The sequence below is a fragment of the Coloeus monedula genome (assembly GCF_965178545.1).
Source record: "Coloeus monedula genome assembly, chromosome: Z".
Classification (NCBI taxonomy): Eukaryota; Metazoa; Chordata; class Aves; order Passeriformes; family Corvidae; genus Coloeus; species Coloeus monedula.
In genome coordinates, this window is record NC_138822.1 from 9,650,542 (window position 1) to 9,678,158 (window position 27,617).

The 27,617-nt window shown below is 44.1% G+C and overlaps 1 protein-coding gene across 1 annotated transcript in view; it reads left to right on the forward strand.

Annotated features, from left to right (window-relative positions):
- Nucleotides 1-27,617, forward strand: part of SNX30 (sorting nexin family member 30) — a gene marked incomplete at its 5' end in the record, with an annotated part of 55,187 nt that overhangs the window by 7,916 nt on the left and 19,654 nt on the right. Inside the window, 2 exons of the mRNA XM_082301440.1 lie at nt 17,975-18,163; nt 24,498-24,608. Coding sequence (XP_082157566.1) covers nt 17,975-18,163; nt 24,498-24,608 — 300 coding nt within the window. The remainder of the gene's footprint in view (nt 1-17,974; nt 18,164-24,497; nt 24,609-27,617) is intronic.

Here is a 27,617-nt window from a genome sequence, read left to right on the forward strand (position 1 = left end):
AGGAACCAAAAGCATAGTGACAGCATCCATCCCTACGCAGACTGACGCAGAGGAGAAAGAACCCAGACGCAAGACTGCAGCATCCATGTCTACGCAGACTGACGCAGAGGAGAAAGAACCCAGACACAAGACCACAGCGTCCATGTCCACGCAGACTGATGCAGAGGAGAAAGAACCCAGACGCAAGACTGCAGCGTCTATGTCCACGCAGACTGACGCAGAGGAGGAAAAAACCAAAGGCGCTGTCAGCATCTCCACACAAACTGTTACTGAACCAGAACAGCCTAAACCGATTGCAGTTGCCCCCGTTCAGAAGAAGAAATCAAAAAGCAAATCAGTCCGCATAGTGACTGACGAGGATGCAGCAGGACCTTCGCACCCAGCAGAAGAGGCAGAGCCAGAGATCATCACTCGGTCGCTATCCCTGGGTGAGCTGCGAGACCTGCGGAGGGAATTCACCCGCCAGACAAACGAGTCTATCCTGACCTGGCTGCTCCGCATCTGGGATGCTGCAGCCAATGACACCATTCTGGACGGAAGTGAGGCCAGGCAGCTGGGATCTCTGTCCCGGGATGTGGTCATTGACCAGGGGATCGGGAGAACCCAAGAAACTCTCAGCCTCTGGCGGCGACTGCTTACAAGTGTAAGGGACAGGTACCTTTGTAAAGAAGACCTCCAGGTGCACCAAGGGAAATGGAGCACAATGGAACAAGGTATCCGGTGCCTGAGGGAATTGGCTGTGCTGGAGATAATTTTCTCAGAAGATGAGAGATTTCCGAAGAGCCCAGATGGTGTCCAGTGCACATCACAGATGTGGTTGAGGTTCGCACGCCTTGGACCAGAGATATACTCCCGTTACCTGGCAACACTGCAATGGAGGGAAGGTGAGGACAGGGTGGGTGTCTTGGTGAACAAACTGAGGATTTACGAGGACACCGTCACAGCCCCATTTCGCACTCATGTCTCATCTGTGGAAACAAGGCTGGCTGAGCAAGTCCGGAGCTTGATCGAAGAAGGCCATCAGAAACTGAAAAAGGAACTTAAGGAAGAGATTTACCCGATCTCGCCAGAACCAACAAGAGTCTCTGCCATTAGGAGCCGGCGTCCCCCAACCAGGGAGAGAGGATACACCCCACGAGGTAACCTCTGGTTTTTCCTTCAGGAACATGGAGAAGACATGAGTAAGTGGGATGGAAAACCCACCTCCTCCTTAGCAGCTCGGGTACGTGAACTAAAAAGAGGGACAACTACCACAAGAAGCGCATCTAGAGTCAATATTGCTCCGGTCTCTCGCACACAGAACTCCAGATGGTACCGGAATGATAATATGACCGATCCTCTTGAAGGGACCTCAGGAACGTATTCACCGGAAGGGAGCAACATGCAACACGACCAGGAATAGAGGGGCCCTGCCTCTAGCCAGGTAGAGGAAAGGGAGAATCGGGTCTTTTGGACTGTGTGGGTCCGATGGCCTGGCACATCTGACCCACAAAAATACACGGCTTTGGTTGACACCGGTGCTCAATGTACTCTGATGCCATCAAGGTATGTGGGAGCAGAACCCATTTCTATTTCCGGAGTGACAGGAGGATCCCAGCAGCTGACTGTACTGGAAGCTGAAGTGAGTTTAACTGGGAACGAGTGGCAGAAACACCCCATCGTGACTGGCCCGGAGGCCCCGTGCATTCTTGGCATAGACTATCTCAGAAATGGGTATTTCAAGGACCCAAAAGGACATCGTTGGGCTTTTGGGATAGCCGCTGTGGAGACAGAAGATATCAGACAACTGAGTACACTGCCTGGCCTCTCAGATGACCCCTCTGCTGTGGGACTGCTGAGAGTTGAAGAACAACAGGTGCCAATCGCCACAGCAACAGTGCACCGTCGGCAATACCGCACCGACAGAGACTCTGTGGTTCCCATCCATGAGATGATTCGCAAACTGGAGAGCCAAGGGGTGGTCAGCAAGGCCCATTCACCTTTCAACAGCCCTATATGGCCAGTGCGTAAGTCCAGTGGAGAATGGAGGCTGACGGTGGACTACCGTGGCCTGAATGAGGTCACGCCACCATTGAGCGCCGCTGTGCCGGACATGTTGGAACTTCAGTACGAGCTGGAGTCCAAAGCAGCGAAGTGGTACTCTACTATTGACATTGCCAATGCCTTCTTCTCCATTCCTTTGGCAGCAGAATGCAGGCCCCAGTTTGCTTTTACCTGGAAGGGTGTGCAATACACCTGGAATCGACTGCCCCAGGGGTGGAAGCACAGTCCCACCATTTGCCACGGACTGATCCAGACTGCATTGGAAAAGGGTGAGGCTCCAGAACATCTGCAATACATCGATGACATCATTGTGTGGGGAAACACAGCAAAGGAAGTGTTTGAGAAAGGAGAGAAAATCATCCAGATTCTCCTGGAAGCTGGCTTTGCCATCAAAAGGAGCAAAGTCAAGGGACCTGCTCAAGAGATCCAGTTCCTGGGAGTAAAGTGGCAAGATGGACGGCGTCAGATTCCCACTGAGGTCATCAATAAGATCACAGCAATGTCTCCACCGACCAACAAGAAGGAAACACAAGCTTTCCTAGGCGCCATAGGTTTCTGGAGGATGCACATTCCCGAGTACAGCCAGATCGTGAGTCCTCTCTACCTGGTTACCCGCAAGAAGAACGATTTCCACTGGGGCCCTGAACAGCAGCAAGCCTTCGCCCAGATCAAGCAGGAAATCGCTCATGCGGTAGCCCTTGGCCCAGTCAGAACAGGACCAGAGGTGAAGAACGTGCTCTACTCTGCAGCCGGGAACAATGGTCTGTCCTGGAGCCTCTGGCAGAAGGTGCCTGGTGAGACTCGTGGCCGACCACTGGGATTCTGGAGCCGAAGCTACAGAGGGTCTGAAGCCAACTACACTCCCACAGAGAAGGAAATCTTGGCAGCCTATGAAGGAGTCCAAGCTGCCTCTGAGGTAATTGGCACTGAAGCACAGTTGCTTCTGGCACCCCGACTACCGGTGCTGGGTTGGATGTTCAAGGGAAAGGTTCCTTCCACGCATCACGCCACCGACACCACATGGAGCAAATGGATCGCCCTCATCACACAGCGTGCCCGTATTGGAAACCCGAATCGCCCTGGGATTCTAGAAATTATAACAAACTGGCCTGAAGGTGAGACTTTTGGATTATCTTCTGAAGAAGAGGAAGAGCAAGTGACTCGTGCTGAGGAAGCCCCACCATATAATGAGCTACCGGAGACTGAAAGACGTTATGCCCTCTTCACTGATGGTTCCTGCCGAATTGTAGGCGCTAACCGAAAGTGGAAAGCTGCAGTATGGAGCCCCACACGACGAGTTGCACAAGCTACCGAGGGACAAGGTGGATCGAGTCAGGTTGCAGAGCTTAAAGCCGTCCAGCTGGCTTTGGATATTGCTGAACGAGAGAAGTGGCCGAGGCTCTATCTCTACACCGACTCGTGGATGGTAGCTAATGCTCTGTGGGGATGGCTGGATCGCTGGAGAAAGGCCAACTGGCAGCGCAGAGGGAAACCCATCTGGGCCGCTGAGATTTGGCAGGACATCGCCACCCGAGTAGAGAAGCTGACCGTGAAGGTTCGACACGTGGATGCGCACGTACCCAAGAGTCGGGCTAATGAAGAGCATCGCAACAACGAGCAGGTGGACCGAGCTGCTAAGGTGAAAGTATCTCAGGTGGATCTGGACTGGCAGCACAAGGGAGAATTATTCCTAGCTCGTTGGGCCCATGATGCCTCTGGTCATCAGGGGAGAGATGCAACATACCGATGGGCCCGTGACCGAGGGGTGGACCTTTCCATGGACAGCATCTCACAGGTCATCCACAGTTGTGAGACCTGTGCTGCAATCAAACAGGCCAAGCGGGTGAAGCCTCTGTGGTACGGTGGACGATGGTCAAAGTACAGGTATGGGGAAGCCTGGCAGGTTGATTACATCACCCTTCCCCAAACCCGCCAAGGCAAGCGCTACGTGTTGACCATGGTTGAAGCGACAACTGGATGGCTGGAGACCTACCCTGTGCTTCATGCTACAGCCCGGAACACCATCCTGGGCCTGGAAAAGCAAGTCCTGTGGAGACATGGCACCCCTGACAGGATCGAGTCGGACAACGGGACTCATTTTAAGAACAGCCTCATCAACACCTGGGCCAGAGAACACGGTATTGAATGGATATATCATATTCCTTATCATGCACCAGCTGCCGGAAAAGTTGAACGCTGCAATGGACTACTTAAAACCACCCTAAAGGCACTTGGTGGGGGGACCTTCAAAAATTGGGAAGTGAACTTAGCAAAGGCCACCTGGATGGTCAATACCCGAGGGTCCATCAATCGAGCTGGTCCCGCCGAGTCTGAACCCTTGCACACAGTGGATGGAGATAGAGTCCCTGCGGTACACCTGAGGGGTATTTTAGGAAAGACTGTTTGGATCAATCCCACCTCAGGCAAAGGCAAACCCATCCGTGGGATTGTCTTTGCTCAAGGACCTGGTTGCACTTGGTGGGTAATGCAAAAAGATGGGGAAACCCATTGTGTACCACAAGGAAACCTAATCTTAGGTGAGAACGGTGCGTAGGGTTTCATTGTATATATATATATATATGTATGTGTGTGTAGAGTTTAAAGAAGGTATTGATTTGGGATGATGTAGATGGTAATAGAATAAGGGGTGGATAATGTCCTGGGTTGCAGTGTATTCTATTACCATCCCCATCAGCCGTTGAAATCAGGTGGGGCAGTGTTTCCTTGCCTCCTTCCCCCAGACTATCTTGCTGTTAATGGCCCATCATTGTCCTGCCGCCTGACTCATAGATAACTCCCTCTGGACTATCATCTGTTAATGAGCCCAATCAACACCTGGCCTTATGACTCATTACCCCATTGTGAGATGCTCCACCCAGAGGGAGGAACCAAGCATCCCAGCGTGGATATAAGCTGAGGTTGAAAACCAGAGAGGAGACCTTTCCACTGGATTTCCAGAGGACAGGAGCTACACAGTCACCATTGGACCTTCTGAGGAGGAGCAGACCCTTCCTTTTCCTACAGGATTGCCACTTCGGGAGGACTGCAGCCACCATTCTACCAGACCACCACCACCACCCTGACTAACAGGGTGCCAGGTTGTATCTTAACTCTGTCAGTTTAACCCAGTGTTATCCGCTTCTATTGGGTTTTTTTGTTTTTCTTTCCCCCTCCTTTTATTTCCCTATTAAATTGTTATTCTGACTTGGTGTCTCCCACTAGTTTGTTTTCAAACTAGTACAGTATCTTACACCATAGATGCTCTAGTACTGTTGTAAAACTCAGTGGTCTCTTTAGGAAACATAACTACAGCGAGTTTCTCAAATTGGCAATTCACCTCTCTTCTGAACAAGATGAAGGCTAGCTAGCAAGTTGGAACAAACACTTGCATAAGCATAACTATCTTAGTACCATTACATTTTCAATCTCTCCCGATAAAGCTAAACATAGCTTCTACTGTATAATAGTATTATTACTTTGTGGTTCTTACTTCAGCTTAATGGAGGGAGGGGTGTATACGAGGTTGAATTCAGTGTTGCACATCTTTAATAATCTTTTCAACAGGATTTCTTCATACATAACGAGACAGAGTATGGAAAACAGATATTCAGAGCATATGTAGAGGAACTTGGTTCTTCAGATGGATTTCAGAAGGATGAGGCTTGGCAATAACTTGTCAGCCATGGTGGAAAAAGTTATGCTTGGTGGTCAGAAGGAATCCTCAGGGCTGCCTGTGCTGGAGCGCCTTAAACTTACCCAAGTAGCTGAATGCTTTCTGAGCTCATTCATGGATGGAATGGGATAACTACTTGATAAGTTCTGTTATCACAGTTGTGTGGGTGCTTCCTCCTACTATCAGTGCCTCAGGCAGCATGTCCCTGTAATTGAAGGTGGGAACGGCAGAGAATAGAAGAATGAAGGTTTGCTATTGACACACTCATCTGGGAGACCTTGGTTCCTAGATTAATGTGCAAACTGTTGTCCTGGTGTCTTCTAGCATTGTGGTGTATTCTTGTGGTATCTTAAACAGATGGTCTGGCTGTCACATGAGCCAGTCTGCTCCTGGTCTGAGTTGAGAGACTGGTCTCTGTAAAGGAGGTCAGGAGACAAGGCAGGGAGCTCTTTTGGTGCGGTGGGACTTAGTGCTGCTACAAGAAAATCTACTTGCCACAACTGAAGTGCATCTTTGAGATTGTAACTTGTATGTGCTTTAAGTCTGCAGAAGACTTTTAGTAAGTCTATTAAAAATGGCATTTTATCTTGTGTATTTCTCAGAAATAACTTTACTGAGACTTGTTCTCTGCTGACCTTGAGCAAGATCTTAAATGCTGAGCTGTACTGAGTCTTTAAGCTGTGACTGAGTTGACTGCCTGAGCCTGGGTGCCAGCGCAGCTGAGATATCCAAGTTCTTGTGGCTGGGGAAAACTGCTCGCATCACTAGGATGTAATGGGGAAGAAAGGTCTGAACTCCATGGCATCTAAAACTATAAAGTAAAATCTGTGTAAAGTTACTCTTAGCAAATTATTGAAAAACAAAGGGGAACAGTTTCTTTCCAGTTACTAAAGGCAGTAACTGACAGCAAGGTAGCTACTAGCAATACTGCAATTACCAACTGAAGATGGAAAAAAAATTAGTAAGCTGTAATTATTTTAATGAGTTAGCACTTTCCAGAGCCAGTCCAGCCTAAATGGCCTTCAAAAAGGGTGAGAAGGGAGACCTAGAGGGAACTACCGACTACTCAGTTTCACCTCAATCCCTAAGAAGGGTGATGGAACAACTAATTCTGATAGTCGTCTTTATCCACAGGGAGGACAAGAAGGTGATTAGGAGTAGTCAACATGGATTCACTAAAGGTAAATCATTCTTGACCAACCTGATTTGCCTGCTGTGAAGAAACAGCTACCTGGATAGATGAGTGGAGGGATGTTGTCTTCAGCAAGGCTTCCATCTCTGTCTCTTACAACATCCTCATAGGCTAACTCAGGAAGAGTGGATTGGATGAGTGGACAGGGAGGTGGATTGAGAACTGGCTGAACAGCGGATCCCAGAGGTCATAATCAGGGTCCAGTTGGAAGCCTGTTCCTAGTGGTGTCTCCCAAGGTTCAGTACTGGGCCCAGTCTTGTTTAACTTATCCATCAATGACTTGGATGAAGGGGCAGAGGCCTCCTCAGCAGTGTCACTGGCAATGTAAAGCTGGGATGACTGGCCAATACCCCAGGGTACTGTGCAGCCCTTCAGAAGGACGTTGACAGGCTGGAGAGATGGGCGGGGAGGAACCTTCTGAAATTCAGCAAAGGCAAATGCAGAGTCCTGCACCTGGGGAGGAACAACCCCAGGCACCAGCACAGGCTGGGGGTGACCTGCTGGAAAGCAGCTCTGTGGAGGAGCTGGGGGTGCTGCTGGACAACAAACTCTCCATGAACCAGCAGTGTGCCCTGGTGGCCAAGAAGGCCAATGGTACCCTGGGCTCCGTTCAGAAGAGCATTGCCAGCAGGTCCAGGGAGGTGATCCTGCCCCTCTACTCAGCCCTGGTGAGGCCTCACCTGGGAATGCTGCGTCCAGTTCTGGGCTCCTCAGTACAAGAAGGACATGGAGCTCCTGGAGCAGGTCCAGCAGAAGGCAACAAAGAGGATTAAGGGACTGGGGCATCTTTCTTATGAGGAAAGGCTGAAGGAGCTGGGGCTTTTCAGCCTTGACAAGAGATGACCAAGAGGGGACCCCATCAGTGTCTATGAGTATCTGAAGGCAGGGTGTCAAGAGGATGGACCAGGCTCCTCCCAGTGGTGCCAAGCAATAGGGCAAAGACCAGTGGGCAAGCAGATGCACAAGAGGTTCTTCTGAGGAAGAACTTTACTGTGTGATAGATGGAGCATTGGACAAGTTGCTCAGAGAGGTTGTGGAGTCCCCCTCATTAGAGGTATAAAAACTGTCTGGATGCAATCCTGTGCAACATGCTCTAGGTTAACCCTGCTTGAGCAGGGAGGTGGGGCCAGATGACCCAATGTGATCCCTTCCAACCTTGCCCATTCTGTGATGCTGTTTTTTGACAGATGAATTTATGGGAAAAATTCTACTTTCTGAATTGGGTGGGTCAAAGGGTTGAAAGAGATGTCACCTTCAGCTGTAAGTGATGTTACAATACCAAAACTGTTTATTCTTCACCAGATAGTTCACTGAAATCAAGAGGTATCTATCACGGTAAGCACCTAGGGAATATGGTTAGTGGAACTAGCTGAAATGGTTCTGAAAATAAAAACAATAATCTGAAGTTTATACAATAGTCAAGGAAAGAGTTTAGCCATGAGCTGTGGTCAGAGTGGTCCTCAAAGCATAAATCCTCTTAGAGAGCATTACTGTCAGCCACATTTGGAGCTTCTACACTGCTGCTTCTAGGAAGCTATAAGCAGTAGGTAAGATGCTACTGTGGAAGTGAAAGTGGTGGTGTCTATAACCCTTAAAGACGGGTTTCTGCTTTGTCGTTTTAGGTATCTTGGTTGAAGACTACTACTCAAGTGTGGGAGCAAAGACATGGCAAAAATATGTAGTACTCTGGTTTGCAGGAAGATGTGGAAAATGTAAAATGTAAACTTGCTTCTAGATTATGCCTCAAATTACAGAGAGCAGACCCTACTGTGAGAGTGACAACCTCTTCCTGTCTTGGAGTGATCAGTAGTATTACTAATGTAGTGGTCTATAGTGTTATTAGTGATGGAAGGCTTACAGCAATGAAGGACATGCTTTCGTCATGATTATCAATCTGTCCTCTGATCTCATGCTGAATTTAAGTCTGATAAAACTCCCCTGCTATTAAGTTTTACTGTACAGTTTGCCTCACTTTTCCAGTCAGCTTGAATGATGCTGTGTATTCCTTGAAAAGGAATGCATTGCAGACGGTGTTGCTCAGGGGCAGGGAAGCCTCCTCCCCATCACCAGTGCAGATGGGGTTAGCAGCAGGCACTTTCAGCTAACTCTGTGGCGAAAGCACTGGCATCTGGGAATGTCAAGTGATAGACTACCCTGACAGTACTCAAACCCATGGTTTTCTGTGTGGAACTGTCGCCTTTGCTGTGGCTTTTTAGATGCTAGTGTAAGGCAAATTGAGTGAAAATCTTCAGTATTGACGAGATGAAGTTGTGGGTTTTGGATTGTTGCCCAGAAAATCTGTGGAAATTTTTAATCAATGTCATTTATTGCCAGTGATCATCTTGACCTCTTCACAATTTGTATGCTGACTTCCAGTGTGCTGACTAGCCTGCTCCTGGATCAGTATGCTTCACTTAAAGCCATGTGTGCTAAATAACTTTCGTATACCTTTGTGGCTGTGGTAAGCCTAGACCATCAACTAAAAGGTGTTCCTCTAGATAGTCTGTAGGTCTCAAGTCCATCAGTCTCTATAGATAGTTTTCTTACTGAGGAAATACTGTATGACTGCTTTTGCTCAGTTTTTCTCCTCAAAGCAGGGACTGAAGCAGTCATACTGTGTGGGTTTTGGTTTAGGGTTGGGTTTTTTTTCTTCCAACAGGTGAGCACTTCATTTATTTTGTACCTTTGAGAGCAAATGGATTTCTACTGGAAAATGTCTTGTGTATCAGTGAATGTAATAGAGGGATATCTCTTTAATTGTACCTGCATAAACTAACTCTGAGAGCTTCTCCAAGAATACACTCCTCCAACTCTTCCAGGGTTTGAGATGTAAACATGAATACTCCCCTCTTATGTATCTTTGCCTCTGTTACTTGCACAGTGATACCTTGTCAGTCTGACTTGCTCTCACGAAGTCTTCACTGGACTGCATCAGGAAAGCTAATGCAACTCATCTGAAACAGAGAGCATGAGGGAACTCACATCATAGTGTATGCATATTCTGTCTTTTTTAAATTAAATATTCCCCAGGATACTACAGTGCTTTCCAGCCCTCTTACGTCTTTCCCTCCTATTTCTTCTGTGTTTCTCCCCAGTCCTTTGCATCTGTCCACATTAAAAAAACTGAGCATATTACTATTTGCTCTCAAAGGCCAAATTAACAGTTTGGTGACACTGGGTACCTAGATAACAGATGCAACTAAACTTACTTCTAGAGGGTGAACAGGAAAAAAACAAACTTCTGCATGGTGTGTCTGCAGAGCTTTAACACAGAACTGTATGTCTCTAGGAGAAGGCAGTTTAGTTTGGACAAGCTTAATAAGCCGTTTCATCTGTAATCAAATATAAATCTGGTTTCTTGGATTGGAAATGATTCCTAGTCATATGCAGGACTCAAATTTTCCTGCTCATGGTCTGAAATCCTGGCTGCTACTTTGCTATTTAAAGTCAGAGCTCAGCTTCTGAAAATGAAGCTTTAAACAAAACACTGGGTGTGTTAGACTTGTTTGTTAACAAGGTGCTCTTTAACATGTTAGAATGGTTTTTGGTGTTTCTGTGCACAGAACTGCAGAATCCATATAACAAACAATACTACTGAAACAAAATCCTTGCATACAGATGTGGAACTTAACAGAGCTAGAGGAGATTCATAAATTCCATTATTTTCTAAATGTTTCTAAGGACATGTAGCTTCTGCCGTTTATGGAGGCCTTTGAGCTCTGAAGAAAGAGTGGAATTGGTGCTTTCTACTGAGAACTGTAGAAAGAACCTATGGCTCTTCTAATGGAGCATCCAAGTCTGCTGAAATCTTAAACTCTCTTGCTTTCCATCAGGTCATAAGTACTACTTTGTGTAGCTTAAACTTAACTGAACTAATTGTGCTGGACAGTTGCCAGCCTGGCATCTTCCTTAGGAAGATAGATGTAGCTTTCTCAAAGGATTCAAGTGCTCTAAAAACAGATGTGAGAGCTAACCTTTTATCTGGAACATCTTATGTCAAGAGAGCAGCTCATCTTGTGGATGTGTTAAAATACCTCTTGACGTTTACCACATTAAGGAAGCTATGGCAATCCTGCAGTTACTCCTTGCACTTTCTTTCCTGTTCAAAGGATGTGGGGGTCTACATGTCAGCTTCGTGGCAGTTAATAAGTCAAAAGCATGTCGTATACCTTTACATTTTGCCTAATTAATGCCTGCTGCAAATAATAGCCCATGTCATCTTCCAGATGCCTGGTCTTCGAAGGCATTTGTCCTTTCATGGACAGAGCAGCACAGTAACATGGCTTATTACTAGTATTGAAAGTCTTGTCTTAATTGTCATAAAACATCTGTGAGATGCCACTCGCATTCATCATTTTCAGAGTCTAACCTGAACCACATTTAGGTTTAGAGTGGTGTTGCACAGTTCCTGTTCCAGACTAGGGAGAGAGGCCAGCCTGTTATGGACTGTGAGAAGACAGACTTGCAGCCAGACTATATGAACAGATAGTCTGATGTGGTACTTCACACCTTCTTGTGACACTTGCCTTTGCCGTGGTGCACAGGAATGCTGAAGCTAAGCCATATTGTAGCTGAGTCCCTAAAGACTTTAGCAGCAGAGGTTGGAGATAGCTTATAGCTCTTGCTGAAAATGGTGTTTTCCAGAGTATTTCTGTGCCCACATTCTTGTTCTGTTTAGCTTAACTGTGATGACTTATGGGAAAACAAACCACCAAGTAAAATAATCCGTCCTATGCAATTTGGCTGTTAATCTCAGAAATGAGGTGAGAATCCCGTGACCTACATGAGAAGGCTTGGAAAATGCTCGTGTCAACCATGCGGTGCCTCTATGAAGCTTGTTTCAGTGTTTCTCTGTCCAGCTGAAATGCAAAGAAGCACTGTTCCAAGTATGATACCTGTATATGCAAGAATGCTCCCAGGCCTTGAGTGGTACCAGGCTGCAGGCCATCGTGATTAGCTGTTGCATCTTAAATTCTTATTTTTTTAAGGGATGCTGAGGAGCATGTTTCTAGGCAACTCTGACCAACAGAGCAGAAATATTAGTTCAAATGAACACCAGAGCAAAGTTACCAGACTCATGGCTTGGCAGCATGTTGTACTTGGACGCCTATTTAAAATATTCTGAGAGCAAATTGATCTAGTCTTATCTAGTGGATTTTTGGTTAGATGGGCAAAATACCAGTTGTACTGCTGAAACTTTAGAGATGAGGCATGGCCCTGTTAGACTGGGGGCTTTCTGCCCAACCCTGCAGAGCCCACAGATATGGTTCATAATACCCCATGGCTAAGAAGTGAAAATTTGGGCTTGTGTCCTCAGAAACCCAGGATTGTTCCTTGTCTACCGACACATTTTAAAGTAAGAGCAAGAGGAATTCCTTATGATTTGTACTTATTCTGTATTGCTCTTAAAATGTCCTCTTACAGTCTGATTTTAGATTATTATTATAATGGAAACCGCTGACCTCTTTGGAAAGTACCATCTTGTTCCTTTTAAGTACATCCACATAAATTATACCATCCTTCCCATTACTGGAGAAGGATGTCAGGAGCTGGCACATAGAACCACTTACCCTTTCCCAGGAGGGTAGGTCTAGCCTAGGAGTTGATTATCACAATTCTTCAGTTCTTGTCAAACAACAACTTAGCACTGTCTTATTTGCACATCAGTGTAAGAACATGGTTATTCTTCCTGGAAATGAATAGGGTTTTTGGCATTTAACTATGGGGATTTATTTTTTTTTTAACACAGTTGAGCATTACCGCCTTGTTCTTTCCATCCCTTTTGTGTCCATAGCATTCTCCCTTCTCTGCACTCTGTCTCCCCGTATTGGTGACTTAAATTAACTGCTCAAAAACAAGTGCAAGGTACTGTCAAGTACCTCAGACATGTCAAGAAACAGAAGTGACCTCTAATAAACAAAGTCTGATGCTACTGCCTGATAGAGAATGAAACCGACCATACATAAAGGGAAAGTAAATACATTTTCTTCCCTTGTTCTCTATCTAGCTGGTATTGGATAATAGTCTTGTGTAGACTGAAATTTCACTGAACAGATGCTTAGTGGGGTCTTCTAATAGAATGCTGTGCACAGATGAGCTAATCTAGGTGTACTGGAGGATGCAGAAGTGCTTTTTCTTTCTACATGGAGCTGACCTGTCCAAAAAATACCTGCGTTCAAAACTTGCTGGGATGGGACCTGGAGTGCTGTGAACAGGTTTGTGAAAGCCAAGTTCATGTAAGCTTTTATAATGCCTTCAGGAATGTTTATGTCTAAACCACGTCAGTCTTCCAGTCACTGGCTGCCACTCTTCTCTGACTTACTGTCATGTACTGAAGGTATGGAGATTAGAGTGTTCCAAAAACCAGCTGCAATTTTTGTGTGGAATTGTTGTCCACTTAACACAACTCTGGCTGTCATTGTGTCTCTGGGAAATGAATGGAAAAAAGCAATGGAACACCTTTTAGAAGGAGGAAATATACAGCACTCTGAATTTCGGAAATGAAGCAATGAGGTTTTAGGAACAGTACAGGCCTGGCTTTATGGTCCCTAAGTTAGGCAGGGCTATTTAGGGTTAAGTGCACCTCTTGCATATAAACACCAACATTTCTAAATGTCTCTTACTGTCACACAATACTTGTTGAATGGGAGCAATGGGCACAGAACATCACATGGGTTCAGGCTAACCCTTTCCAGAGGTGAGTTCATGCGTGCTTGGAAGACCTGGCTGAACCACGCCTTCTGCTTCCTTGTAGACTGCTGCTTAGAGAGCAAAGCCATCTGGTTAAGCTGTACACTTGCTCAGGCAGGATAGGTGAAAACTAGCACTTAGTTTGTGGAAACTGTTATATTGACTAGCTGCCTGTACCTCAGCAGAAGACTCCATGGTCCTCACTTCACAATAAAGCAATACCTACAGAATTTTAGACCCTTTTTTGGTATTCAAGGGTTGAGTCCTGGATGCTTTCTCTGGCATACAACTCCGTGGGAGGAGGCTTCCATCCAGAAGACTGAATACCAAGCTCCTGAAGTTTTTACTTTACGTGGATCCAAACTGCTCTGTAAATGGAATCGTGGAAAATCTCCTGGGAGAAGATGACAACAGCTGGAAACTTCCCAACTCATTTTGGATTTCACATGCAGACTTCTAGTCTAAAAAATTCAGTTGAATTTTATATTTGGATGGAGTGAACTTCTTGATAGATTTAAGATCTGTTTCTGGGCAGGCTGGCCGGTCAAGGTGTTTGGACAGCGTGAGACAGCAAACTAATGTGAAGCAGTCTTACTAGATAGCAGCCTGCATAGTTGGCAGGGTGCATTTCCAACACAGGCAGTTAGTTCCTACTTGCCTGGCACTGTAGGATACCAAACATGTGCTGCTAAAATCATCTGACTTATGTATCCATAAATTCCGTTGTCTTGGGGAATTCTAGAAAATTCATAGGAATGCATGAAGGGCCTGCCTTTGTGTGGTTTTACAACTGTACTCAAGAGCCTAGTATGTAGCTCATGAACATGAAAGTCTGAATGTCACACTGTATCTACTTCAGGTTGTGATCCAGGCCTTGCTACACCTTCACCTGACCTACTTCAACAGTTAGCAAAACTATGGCAGTGAGGGACAGAGACTAAGGATCTTTCCTTTTTACTTTAGAAAAAGCTTCAAAAGTTGGGAAAATCTATGGATGCTCTCTAAGAAGTGAAGAATGTCTTGACAAAACATGTCCTCCATGCCACCTTGACCAAAGCCAGAAGCAGCCTCCCCTCCTCTCTGCTGTGGGACTGCTCAGCTCTATCGCAGACTGACCACTTTGAGTAGCAGGTACTGTGACAAAACCTGCTGTGACTTGGACTGTGCTGGTCTAATAATGCAGAGAGGTACTTAAAACATGGATGGGCAGCTACTTGGTGCACTAAAGGTGAAGCTGATGCGTGAGCCACTGGCACTGAAGTCAGACACAGCTTGCCAGCTTGTTTATATAAAATAGATAATACTGGCCAGTATTTCAGATGCGTGTGGGTATGATAGTTAGAAAAAGGTGGAAGGTAGAAACACAGGTGGCTGCCCATCTCCTTTCCCACTAGACTCTGCAGAACATACTCTGCTCTCTGTGGTAAAAACAGACCTACACCAATGATTCAGTCTCATTTCCACAACAGCAAAAAAAAAATTTCTTCAGGTCCCATGGAAGAAAGGTGGGGCAATTAACATGACAGGCAGGTACTCCGCTGGTAGGATTACAACCTGAAATATCTTGCTGGGAACTCTGTCATACTTCAAAGCCTGCCTCTTTCTAGCAATAGTGTAAAACTTCAGCAAAACTGATCCTGTCTACTGTTAAATGAGGGTTCAGCAGCCATAAGCATCGTTTCTAGTTTACTTAGCTAGGAGGTTCCACCCGTTCAAGAGGAGAAATAGTTAGCTTCTAACTTGGCTTTCATCTACTGAAAACTAGCCAAGTAGCAGGATATGATGCCAGCTGTGGCTGCCAGGGGAGGGAGGATCCTGCAGATGAGGCAGTATAGCACAGTAACACATCATCTGTCCTTTCCCCACCACTGCAGCTAGCTGCTCTCCTGGTCTGAGCCACTGCTGGTACAGAAACTCTATTTGAGACACTTGAGTCTGGAGTGTTTCATCCAAGGTAGAACTATCACAGCCTTTAACACCCAAGACATTCCACGGGACCCATGACTAAAAGAACACATTCAAGTCCAATGAAGTGGATTCAAGCCTTCACAGACTTCTGCCCTGCTTAAAATGTGCAAAGCATACTCATATGATATTGTTACCTCCCAGCAGAACTGGTGAGGAAAGTGCTAACTTCATGCAACTGGCTGCAAGCTCCATCTTTGGTTCTTTCTCTAGATTCTCATATTTTAAGCAGATTCCATCGTATTCTTTAAGCTGTCTTTTGGAAGAGTTTTCTTATAAGCTTTTGAGATCTCCTGTGGAACCAGGCTTAAGCTGTTTCTGCAAGTTAATTGTCATACTGGAAGCTTAGAATTTGACTGGCTGCAGTTCTGGCACAATTTGTACGTTAATGCTTATTGCACATGGGCAATGATGAGCTGTCTTTTCCTTTTGGAAACAGAAACAGATTTGTCTCCAGCTACTGTGGTATCCCAAGGTTTGCTTTGCTTTTTACTCTGTTCAGCCAAATTCTCTTGTCTAGCTGAACCGCAGACTTTCTGAAGCCATCTCCTGTTGTTAACCATATCCTGTCTACTGCTTATTCTGTTTGTGTAATTTCAACAGAACTTGTTATCTACTCAGCTATTGTGACATTGCTTCCTCCTGTTACACATGTTCCTCCTATGCTGAGTCCAAGCCAGATGCTTGTGTAGTTTGAGGTGTCTACCTCATGTCTGAACTGGCAAGCTATGTCATGCTCATCCTGCTCTTTTGCCCTCTTGAGAGTGTTTGGGTGCCTGCCTTCTGGTCTTGCTCATGTGCCAGTCAAATCTGAAACCTTTCATCTGTTTGTTGGCAGGCTCTTCTGTACATTAGCTGAGAGAATGTATCTAACCTATCTGTTAATAAAGAATAGTTCAGATCCCCCCTTTCTGAAAATGTCTAGGCTAAACAATTATTTTCTCTACTTCATAAGGCAGCCCTCTAGGTGAAGAGCAATGCTGCTACGGTTCTGCAGTACTGCAACAGACAGATGGCTCTCTGTGAAATCCCAATACTGTCATGATGGGTTTGTGACAACGGCTGGTAGGAATTTAGCTGTCTTTTTAGCCATTATCAAAGGCAGACCTTTGTAAATAACTTTACCTCAAAGCTCTTGCCTGTGATTCTGAACCTTTGGCTAAAGGAGCACTGTTGAACAGAGACAGTCTCACCCATACATGATTGCTTTACTAAGATGATATATTTTGTCCAGCCACTTACAGATTGTTTGAAATTTGGTCTAAGAAGTAACTGTATAAGTAAAACACTTTCAATTAATGTGGTGTTTAGCTGTAGTGATGTTTCTCTGCTTAGCAACAAGGGAAATCACTCTGTAGATAAATCTATCTCTGTGCTACTATTAAAAAGATGAAAACAAAAAAAACCTCACTTCTCTAAAAAAAGAGCCATGGATCCTTAGGACTTTCTAATACTGTTGTTGATGTTCCTATGTATTGTACAACTTGTCACACACTGTGAGCTCCCTTTGCTACAAAACCAGAGCAAAGAACATGTTAAGTTGCTGTGATACTTATGCAAGTGCAATAACCACTGTTACAGAGTAGTTGGTTTGTACTCAAGTGTGAGATTTGAAGGTGTGTGGATGTACCAAGTTAGCTATAAAGTTGTTTTGTGGGGTTTTTTTCCCGTGCTGCCAGATCAGTTTCAAGGAATTGCAGACTTCCTAAACATTTGTGGTTTTCTTCCTAAAACAGCCACTTGCTGGATCTTTTAGCCGCTGTCTTCTCTAGGCACTGGATGATACTCTTAGACTTGGGAGAATGGGAATGAGGACCTCTCCAAGGAAAAAGCAGTGTTTTCCTTTGCTTTAGAACTCCCAGCAGGGAGGTGTGCCAGGACATGGTGCGGGAGAGTAGGATCCGTGACTGTTCTGTAGTGCAGTGAGGACAATTCAGGCTCTGACTGCTGCTGTCAGCATATGTGGAAGTTAACAGACTGGATGGGAGGCCTCTGAGGAGGTGCTCCTTCATCCACCATAGGAGTCTCCAGAGGTGAAAGCTGACTGCATTCCAGGCAACTGAACTGTTGCCACTTTGCCTGAAACCTGTCTTGTAAGTAGGTCTCTTGATTTACCTACCTGATTTGTTTTCAGTCTAGGCTGGCTCAGTCTCACCAGGAACTGTGGGTTTAGCAGTGCTCTACTTCCTTATGAATAGAAAGCAGGTTGTGCCGGACTTAGGGGTGGTATAGTGGTGATGTGCTTTCTCCTCAGCTTAATGCTTGAAGACTTCAGGGTGTTGCCCAGGTGTCCTGGAAGAGGGCGATCCACGGAGCTGCTGAAACAAACAACTCTTGTAATGTATCAGAGAATGGTATCTTTGAAAATACTGTGCTTTACCTTATTGTTTTTTTTCCCCTCTCCAATACAGGATCTCAGTCTGCCCAATGGCACACCCGTGGACACTTCTAGCCCAGCCTCCTCCTCATCTCTCCTCAACAGACTGCAGCTGGATGATGACTTGGATGTGGAAACTAGAGACCTCTTTGTTACTGTTGATGATCCCAAAAAACACGTGTGCACAATGGAGACATATATCACATACAGGGTTACAACAAAGGTACAAAGCAATATTCTCTTTCCTAGTACTTCCTTCTTTGTGGAATAACTTCAGGGCATGTTCTGGATATTCACATCTTGCACTGTGTTTTCCTATCTTAAGGACAAGAACTTAGTATCTTTTGGTACCTTGTGAATGTGTTGAAGATGAGACTTGTCTTAGCAGAACTGTTACTTCAGTGTCTGAAATTGTGGAAAAAGCTTTTAACATGTCAGCTTAGATTTTTTTTTTTTTTGTCTCTGATTCCTAAATAAAACTGTCTGTAAACTTGTAAGGCCAGTTTCATGAACTTCAAAATTTTTTCATTTAAGTAATCTGACACTCATTTGGTTTGAGTTCCCTTGAGGGGAGTGTGCCTTGATGCTGGTTCACTGTTAATCATCTCACTTTTTGTGTCTATCCTTTCCTGAAATGCTTTAAGCTTGTTGCTGGAATTGTTTACTACATTTCCTCTGTTATTCACTTTAGTAAAAGTCTTGATCCTCAGCTGTAAACCAGCTTTCATGCAGTTGCTGGTTCATGTAGCTGTGCAGCTGATAATAAAATGAAGTAGCCTAAGAATGCTACTCCCTATCAAAAGAGGCTGGAGATTTTTTCAGCACCTGTTGTAGTTCAATCATGAGTGTAATCTACTTATATTAATATGGAAAGTGATCTGAAAAGTCCACAACATTCGCAACTGAAATGTTGATTTCTCTTAACTGAATCATTCTCATGATAATGAGCTCCTAGGTGATTTTGACATCTGTTTGGGCACTTGTAGTTACCTAAGGCAAAAAGTGTTCACTAACTTGACTAGTAACATACTTGATACACTTGTCCAGAAAGATTAACTAACATTCCTCTGGCCCACTTAGAAGGCAGTATGTACTGGAGCGAATATTTTTGTTGGAGATAAGGAACCTTTACAGGCCACAGATAATTTTTTTCCAAATGTCCACTTCAAAGTTTCACTTTCAGACTGCACAGGAGAAAATGGGGTTTCTCTGAAATAGTAGCTATCTATTGCTGCACTTTTAACACAGTTCTGTCATTTATTTTTACTCTAAGAGTCTTAATCTTGCAGGAAACACTGTATCTTGACTACTGAATATACTAAGAGGTATTGCAGGAAAGTTTTTTTACTTGGAGGAGCTTAGCCTTCAGCTTTTACTTGACCAGAAGGAGTAGGAACCACAAAATGAGATGCAGCTTTCCACAGGCAAATGCTCAAAATTGACTAACGTTGTTTCTCTCTTAAATTAAGACTCAATTATTTTGTCAATATAAAATCTCTCTATGCAGTGGCACCCTAATAATGTTCTTGTGCTTAGAAATCCTTATTTCAAGGGTTCCTTTCATTTTTAAAGCAGAACTCTGAAACATGGCCAAGGTATTTACCATATTTAGATCAGGTGTATTACCCAACAGTGTCTCTTTTTTAATTAAAAAAAATAATTATATACTTCTGATTTGGATGTCTACCTACCTTATTACCTATTAATACTTGTTTTATTTTGCATCTCATTGTAGCACATAAATCTGCTATATCATACCATCGCAATGCTATTATGAAACTGTGTAAGTTATTCTTCTGAATCACCACGAAGTCCTCATCTCTTTGGTTTTATTATTGTTGGAAACTTTTGGTTAATCTCTAGGGTCAGAACCTCTAGCACTATCTACCATTTTTTAAGACTAACAGTATTAACGGTCTAACTCATTCTTGCCCTACAAACAAGACCTCTTCAATGCCAGGCTAATTGCCAATTAGCCATTGTAGCTGAAAGCAGTAATTAAACATGGCAGAAAAGCTGCACAGGAATAATCCGTAGAGTGAGATGAGGAGCCTTCTCAAAACCTCCCTTGCAGCCTTGCAGGAAAGAAGTCTGAGACCTCTACAGGGTCTCTCTGGTGCCCCTGAATGAGGAGGCAGGGATCGCTGGGGTTTTTTTCTTCTCTACTGGAGAATGCTTCTGGAACCTCAAAGGTTTGGATAAACATAGGTCATAGAATGAGTTATTCTGAAGACTGAAAAGCAGCATTACTAGGTGCAAGAGGGGAGTTGCTAATGCTGTAATGTGTGGTTGTGGCTGTGGCAGAATGCTGTTGTAGGGAAGAGCGTACACCAACAGTCACAAACAGTCTTGTTTGTGTTGTGTGTGTTTTTTTTCTTTTTTCTTTATACAGGTCTTTCATTGTAACAGCAAACAAAATAAGAGAAGTCTTGCAGTATGCCCCAGGCTTTTCATCTTCTTATACCTTGTCAGCAGGTGGTGGTGACTGAGGAAGGGTCAAAACAGTGGCTTGCAAAGGAAAACTTAGGAGTTTACTTGACCCTGCTTGTGTACCTGTTTTCACAGCTTCCTAGTAAGAGCCAGGTAGCATTCCCTAGCCTGTCTTTTGGTTGAACACATTTAAAGAATGTAGTGGTAATCCTCCAGCTAACAAGACAGTGATTCAGGACTGACTCTATTGATTCTTTCATATCCTGTTTTCATCTTGCTAATGCAGTTACTAATGCAAGATAGTAAGAAGTTTCCTTACACAGGGAGGCTAGTGAAACCGTAAAGGTGGGTGAAACTTGTGCTGGAACTTAATTAGTCTTGACCGTGATGATTGAGGTGTCTTTGTGTTCTTCACATAGACAGGTATGTGTCCTAGAGGGATTTCACATCTTTTGTAGGAAGGGGGAAGTAAAGCTTGGCCTTATGTTCTGTAGTCATCTCTCCTGAGTGAAACATAATTAAGTGTGCTTCTAACTTCAGTTTCATTGTACTTTCTAGGATAGCAAGGCCTTTTTCTGTGCCTTTTCCCATGGAGGTCTGAACAGCTGAGTGCCATTCTTGAGAGTCATGCAGTTGCTCTGCAGGCTTGAAGGGAGAGTCTTTCAAACCAGTCAGTACTGAAGTGGAGGTCTTGTTTTCACTTTCCTGTCCTTCTCCTCATGCTTCCAGTCCATGCATTGGGTAGATTACTCAAACACATGAAACGGCTTGATTCCCTAGAGAGGAGCAGGTGAAAGTGATATGAAGTCTTTTTCAAACAGCCTGAACTATTTGAGGCAAAGGAAATGCTGGAGTGCTGAAAACACCAGCCTTTTTCCCTTCCCCCTCCCCTCTCTTTTCCTAGTTGAAGATTTTGCCTCAAACTTAAATAGTAACATGGAGGGGAATCTGCAATCAAGTCTACTGACTTAGAGAGTAGAACTAGGGTTCAAAAATACTTTCATATAGTCATCACAGGCTAGCTTTAGGTTTGACTGCTAACTCTTTCCAAGAAAGACAATAATTTTACACAAGACCAAGACTTGGTGATTGCCTTAATACTGCCTCTAGTCAAAACCATTTCAGCAACTGAGGTAGAAGTGTCTGTAACTCTGCCTGATTTCCAGCAAGTAAAACTGAGCCCAGAGTGCTGCAGTGCTGACTTAGTAGAACTGTGCTGGAATCTTCAATAAGTTCCTGGAATCATCTTGCCCGTTATTTTTTGGGAGCTTGAGATTGGCCATGTAGGTTTCTCAGCTTCCTTTGGAAGAGACATGTCCTTGCAAGATGAGATTTATGAATCTTACTGAGAAAGCAGGAGGAATTTAACTGTGTCAAAAACATAGATGATTCACTTGTTGTCCACTTGTTATGGAAATTTCCCTGCCCAACCATCCAGGAGCCACTCTGGCAGTCACTCTTGCACCATCTGAGCTGGGACCGAGGCCCCCAGCTACTCACACAGTCACACCAGGTTTCCTTACTGGATTGACCCCAGGTTTCCCATAGCAGACTCTCAGCCGTCTCAACCCTTAAATTAATTTAAGCATAGTGCAATAACAAACCAGCAGCTTGAGCTCGTGCCTCTGAGGAGGGACCCAGAACAAAGGAACTCCTGGGCTTTTATCCCCTCACCAGTCTGAGTGTGGGAAGGTCTGGGATCATCAGCTCCTGCCGTGTCTCAGTGTCCGGTCCCCTGGCTGGGCCACAGGTCCCCGGGCCCTTGTTGTGCCGAGGGTCAGCTCTTCACAGCCTCTTTGCCAGAGCTCAACCTGCAGCTCCCACTGCAGCTGCACCACAAGCTACCTCAGTGAACGTGTTCCTCAATACTGTGCTTGGACAGTGGCAAGATCATCCTTCCCCTTATGTGCAGTTTGGAAAAAATAACGTGTGCTAAACTAATGAACAGTTTGATCTGAGATCCAAATTCTTTCAGCATTAGTGAGGTTCCACTAAAACCTTGAAGGGCCTTTATGTTCTGCCCAAATAGTCTTTTAAAAGCTTATTTGCTGTCTAGATTTGATAGCCTGTACAGTAAACACTGAAATGTTGCTGCTGTATTTTCATCTCAGAGGAAAAAAAATGTGATAGATGGTAAACTTTGCAATTCTGCTTGCAAAGGAAAGGCAACAGGAGCAGTTTGCTAGAGGTGAACGATAGCTAATGTATTGTTTCTATACTGGGACTTAACCCTGCTTTCCTACTCTTAGACAGTCCTATACAGTTTTCCTTAACTGTTAGCAGAATAGTGGTTGATAAGCTTCTCAGTGCTAACAGATGGGAAAATTTACCTTCATCCTCATGGTACAGGATAAGACACTGTAGTGTGTAGCCATTCTGATTGCTCTCATTCACTCACTGTCTGATCTCTTAAGATGCCTTTGGGCAGTGACAGTTCACAAAAGCTCTGCTTTCTTCTAAGTAATTACTACCTCCCCCCTTCCCCTCTTTTTCTTTTTAAATTTCTAGAATAATGGCATTCAGTCTGTTACTCGAAACAAGTGAAAATGATTCACATGAAGTCTCAGAAGTCACATTTATAGTGTGGTACTCTTACATGTTAAATAAGCTGGTGTTACTCTGAGGTGTGTGTAGCTGAGTAAAGCACAGATCTGCAGTGGGTGTCTAGGTCTTGGTAATCCCTCATCTGTAAACATGACTGCTCCAGTTCATGAGGATTTGTTATGTTAGTCCATGGCTATATTGCTTACCATGGCTAGCATGTCAAAGGAGGGAGGAGCTGATCGCACCTTCTTCTTTTCTGTCTGTCTATGCCTTCCTTTACTAGAAGCCAAGCCATTTCTTAGGTAACAGCACATCAGCTTGCTGCTTGTAGTATCCTAGACCTACTGTGCTGTTGATACTGTGTTAAGGCTCCTGACTTCACCCTAGGAAAAGATTTCAGATGTAGAACTTGTGCAGAACCCCCAGTGCTGACTGATGGGAGTAAAATGCAGCAACTGAAGAGTTAGTCATCCAGAGAGCAAGTGAAGAGGTGGAATGCATTTAAAGGCTGCTGCTGGCTGGAAGTAGCAAAGCAACTAGGTGCTGGACTCGATGCCAGTTCAAAGCTGGGATTGCTGGTATATTCCCCAGAATGGGCTGGGTTTGGTGCCTGGCTGCAGACATGTAGTGTGCTGGCACTGCAAGCCATTCGTTGCAAGATGGCTGCAAGTAACTTAATTATAGCTCCCTGTGCTTCTCAGCGGGACATAAGTACAAGGGCCGTCTACCTTCTAATCAGGGCTAATGCCAGGCTCTTCAGCAGACACTCCTAGTTGGTATACAGTTTCACAAATACTTTCAGGCAATTGCACTATGTGCTCTGCAAACAGCCCCATACAGTCTGCCTTCCAGGCTATGGACTGTTCAAGGAGTGGATAAAACACTTGCCAGCAGTTTCTCTGCATACTTACTTTTTTCCCCTCAAACTTGTAGCAACTTTGCCCTAAAGAAGGAAAATTTAAAAGATTTCATTTAAGGCACTAATGTATCTAATCAGGCATACACATAAACAGACTTGTTTCTTTGTCTTGAAAATCAACAAAAACAGTCCGTCGAACCTCACATTGGCCTACATTCTGATCTTTTAATCTTAGAGTGTGAAAAGCCCATCAGTTGCAGAATACAGGGACAGCAGTGAAACACTTTTTCACTCATGGATAATCCATGCCATAGAATAAGTCAGTAAATACCTTTACTTTTAATTCTTGATGGGTAAAATACTCATGTCCTCAGAATGAGTATCTCATACAGTCTTTGTAATCTTGTAACTGCCAAGAGAGTAATGTAGTACACAGTGCTTCTGCTCTACAGACTTCTCCTGTAATGAGAACAGAACATGTAATGAACTACAAATAGATCTTAACACATCAGTTCCAAGTAATCACCTTTCATATTGCTTGCTTTTCCACTGCTTGAAAAGCCAGAGGATCTTTCTCTCATGCTGGCTGCACAATTTTGGGGATTAAGACTCCCTGCAAGGCTTGTTCTGCCTCACCCTTGGAGGGATGGCTGTACTGCATTTTCTGCTAAGCTCTGAAGTGAGAGGCTTTGGTGCAAACTAAATATATCCTGTTCTTTTCCAGACCACACGGGCAGAGTTTGATTTGCCAGAGTATTCTGTCCGTCGGCGGTACCAGGACTTCGACTGGTTGAGAAACAAGCTGGAAGAGTCTCAGCCAACGCATCTTATTCCCGTAGGTAGTAAGCAAGAATCTGCTGTTAAAGACAGTTGTGCATCTGTCTTCCAAGGGTAATACTTGGATGATATGTGTCTGGATTTTAAAAACATTACTCCATTCTCTTTGAGTATTTAGAGTTAAATATGGTACTTATAAATTGTCTTATAGTGGAGTGGAAAGAACTTTCCATTCCTGACTGGTTAGGAAGCGTAGACTTTCCTTGAGTGGCACACCTGAGAGGTGAGCTTTGTCAGCCTCCTGCATGGCAATACATGTGCTGACTTCAGTAGTTGTGACATAATACATTTAATCTGTTTGCTCAATTATTACATCTGTATTTCAGAGCATCTGGGGTTATGAAAAGCCACACGTACTTCAGGTTCTAGTCTCGGTTTTCAAGATGGCCTTTTGAGCTGGTTTTACAGGGTAGTTTAAAACTATTTGTGCTAACACTTAGTAGCCGTGACATTTAATAGCACAGACTTGGAAGTCTCAGCCTCTGGCTTGGTAGCTATTGCATGCCTTCAGTAGGCAGAAGTTTACTTAATAACATTAGCTAAACTACTGCACCTCTTGTTGCTGAAACTGGTGATTTGACCACATTATTTGATGTGAGGAAGTTAGTACTACCTTATAGGTTTGTTGTGTGCATAGGTAGGAAACCTGTGCGATCACCACCTTCAGCCCTTTTGAACAAAGAAATTTAAAAAGTCCTGTAGGAATTGAATTGTCAGGAAATAACAACACTACTAAAATACTTCAGCTTGCCTGTCTGGGGTGGATGATGTGATGGAAGTTCCTCTGCCCTCCCTCCCTCCCTCAGCAAGGAGTAGGCTGTGAGAGAAGTATTGTTAGGTTGCTCTATGGTCGAGCGCTGTTTTTAAGTCCTTTGTTACGCTGGGACTTGCCTCAAGTGGAATAATAACTGAGTCTCCCAGAGATAAGAAGTACTTCACAAAACCATGTGACACCACTAACTGGCAGCAAATATGTTTAGTGAACAGTAGGGAAAAGAAAGACAGTGTGCATAAGGTGGAGGCATGTGTAATGTGTTAAGTGCCCATACTCTTTTCTTACTCCCCATTCTATGAACAGCTGGAACAATTGCAGTTAAGTTTCTGCAGATTCTTGGGTTTACTAACAGGCAACCAGTTCTGCCTGAAGCCTGTAAGGCAGTAAATAATAGTAGAGTAACAGGAGGTGAGTCATAGGCAGGGAATCAAGCTGCTTTGCTGTGACCAGGAATTTGTTGCACACAGAGCAGCAAACTTGGCATGAGTAGCTCCTGTACACGGAACCGGCTGCAGAACAAGCCAACATCTTAGGTGCCTTTCTTCTAGAAAATCTGGAGATATAAGGATGTGCTGCCCTGTTTTATCTGTTTATGCACAAGTTAGCAGTTATGGAATCTCCTATTAATCTCCTCCATGCAGGTTATGGTGGGGAGACTGCTAAATGCTTTATGTATTTATCATCTAGAAATAGATGGAGTGTAGAAGCTAAAGGCAGTTCACTCAAGTGCACTCTGAGAAGATGTTTCAAGACAATCTAAGACTATATGTATTTGTAATTATGGATACTGCAATCCTTGAAAGCCTTTTGTTTTAACAAATTATCAGAAGGGAGTTGTTTTCCTAATCTATGTAGTGATTCTGCCTAAAATTTTCCTGTAGCAAATGATGTGTCTTCTCAGTGAAGTGCATCATGATAGCCTAGACTTAGGAGCCAAAACTAAGCTCAGTATGGGTTCCTTTTCATCTCTTCAGCTACTGATAGTTACATTTTCTTTAAAAGATCTAAGGCGTTCTAATCTTTTCTTTCAAAAAACAGTAAAACTGATGTCAGACCTGTCTCTAGACTAGAAAGGTAAACCTAATGCAGCCAAGGTCCTTGTCCTTGGATGGTCATGTTTGGGTACTTGAAGCTATTTCTGATTGCTCTGTGTATTGATTACTTGAGATGGACCTCCAAAAGCCTATAATGGGAAGGAATGTACCTACTGCTGTAGTTGAAAGCAGGTTAAACAGCAGAAGTCTTTGTAATAGAGATGGTCTCTTCTGTGGCTCTCAAATGCTCAAACTTCAGTGATTATTCAGTGCCAGTTTGCATGTGTTTGGTTGAATTAGTGTTCTTTAAACTCGTCTTCCTTTCCCTCTTTTTTCTTTTCTTTAAACATTTTTCTTTTCCTCCTGCTGAGGTATGATGCTGAGGTAGTGACTTCCTAGAGTCCCAGCTAAAGTTTACAAAGCAAAGGAAGAGAGTTTCTTTCTCCCTGAAGACTAATGCACAAGGCATTATACTTTTGAAGAAGTCTAATGATAGTGTACCTTACACTGGTTTAACTAGATTGATTGACTGATTTGAATGCTAAGCATAACAAAGTAGGTCTTAAATTGTAAGAACCAAGTACAGTGGTAAAAATGTAGCTGTATTGCAGCTAAGTCATGCTGCCTGTGCTTACCTAGGAGATAGTGCCTTTATGTACAAGCCACATCAGCTTGGGTATAGTGGGAAAGCAATATGTATAGACTTCTTTTTCTTTAATTATTTTTGACAGATTTTAGATGACAAAGACTCTTTCCAGAGGTGAATCCTGCTTCCTGAGCTGGGTGAAAATGGCTGTCATTGCTAGCCTTACTGTAAGCAGATTGTCTGGATGGACTGGTTCACAAGAATGAAATGTGAAGCACAGTTTTAAAACTGATATTAATCTTGAAGTCAGTGCTGTCTGTACAGAAAAAAAGCAGATCTAGTGGTAGAGCTGAAACTAACCATGCTTCAGCTTAAAAAGTTGTCTTCCATCCAAAGTGGTAGTTCAGAGTGTGTAATCTAAGTGTAACAGGGGAGACTGTAGCAAGTCTGGAGACAGTCTGGGCTTACATGCCAAGCTGGACTGCGGAGATGAACTGATGGACTCAAGGCAGTAAGATGTAAGAGTGGACGTACTGTCAGACCTTCATCACTTACAGAAGCATACTGAGGAAAGTCAGCCATGATAGATGACTGGGTGTGCTCGTACTTCAG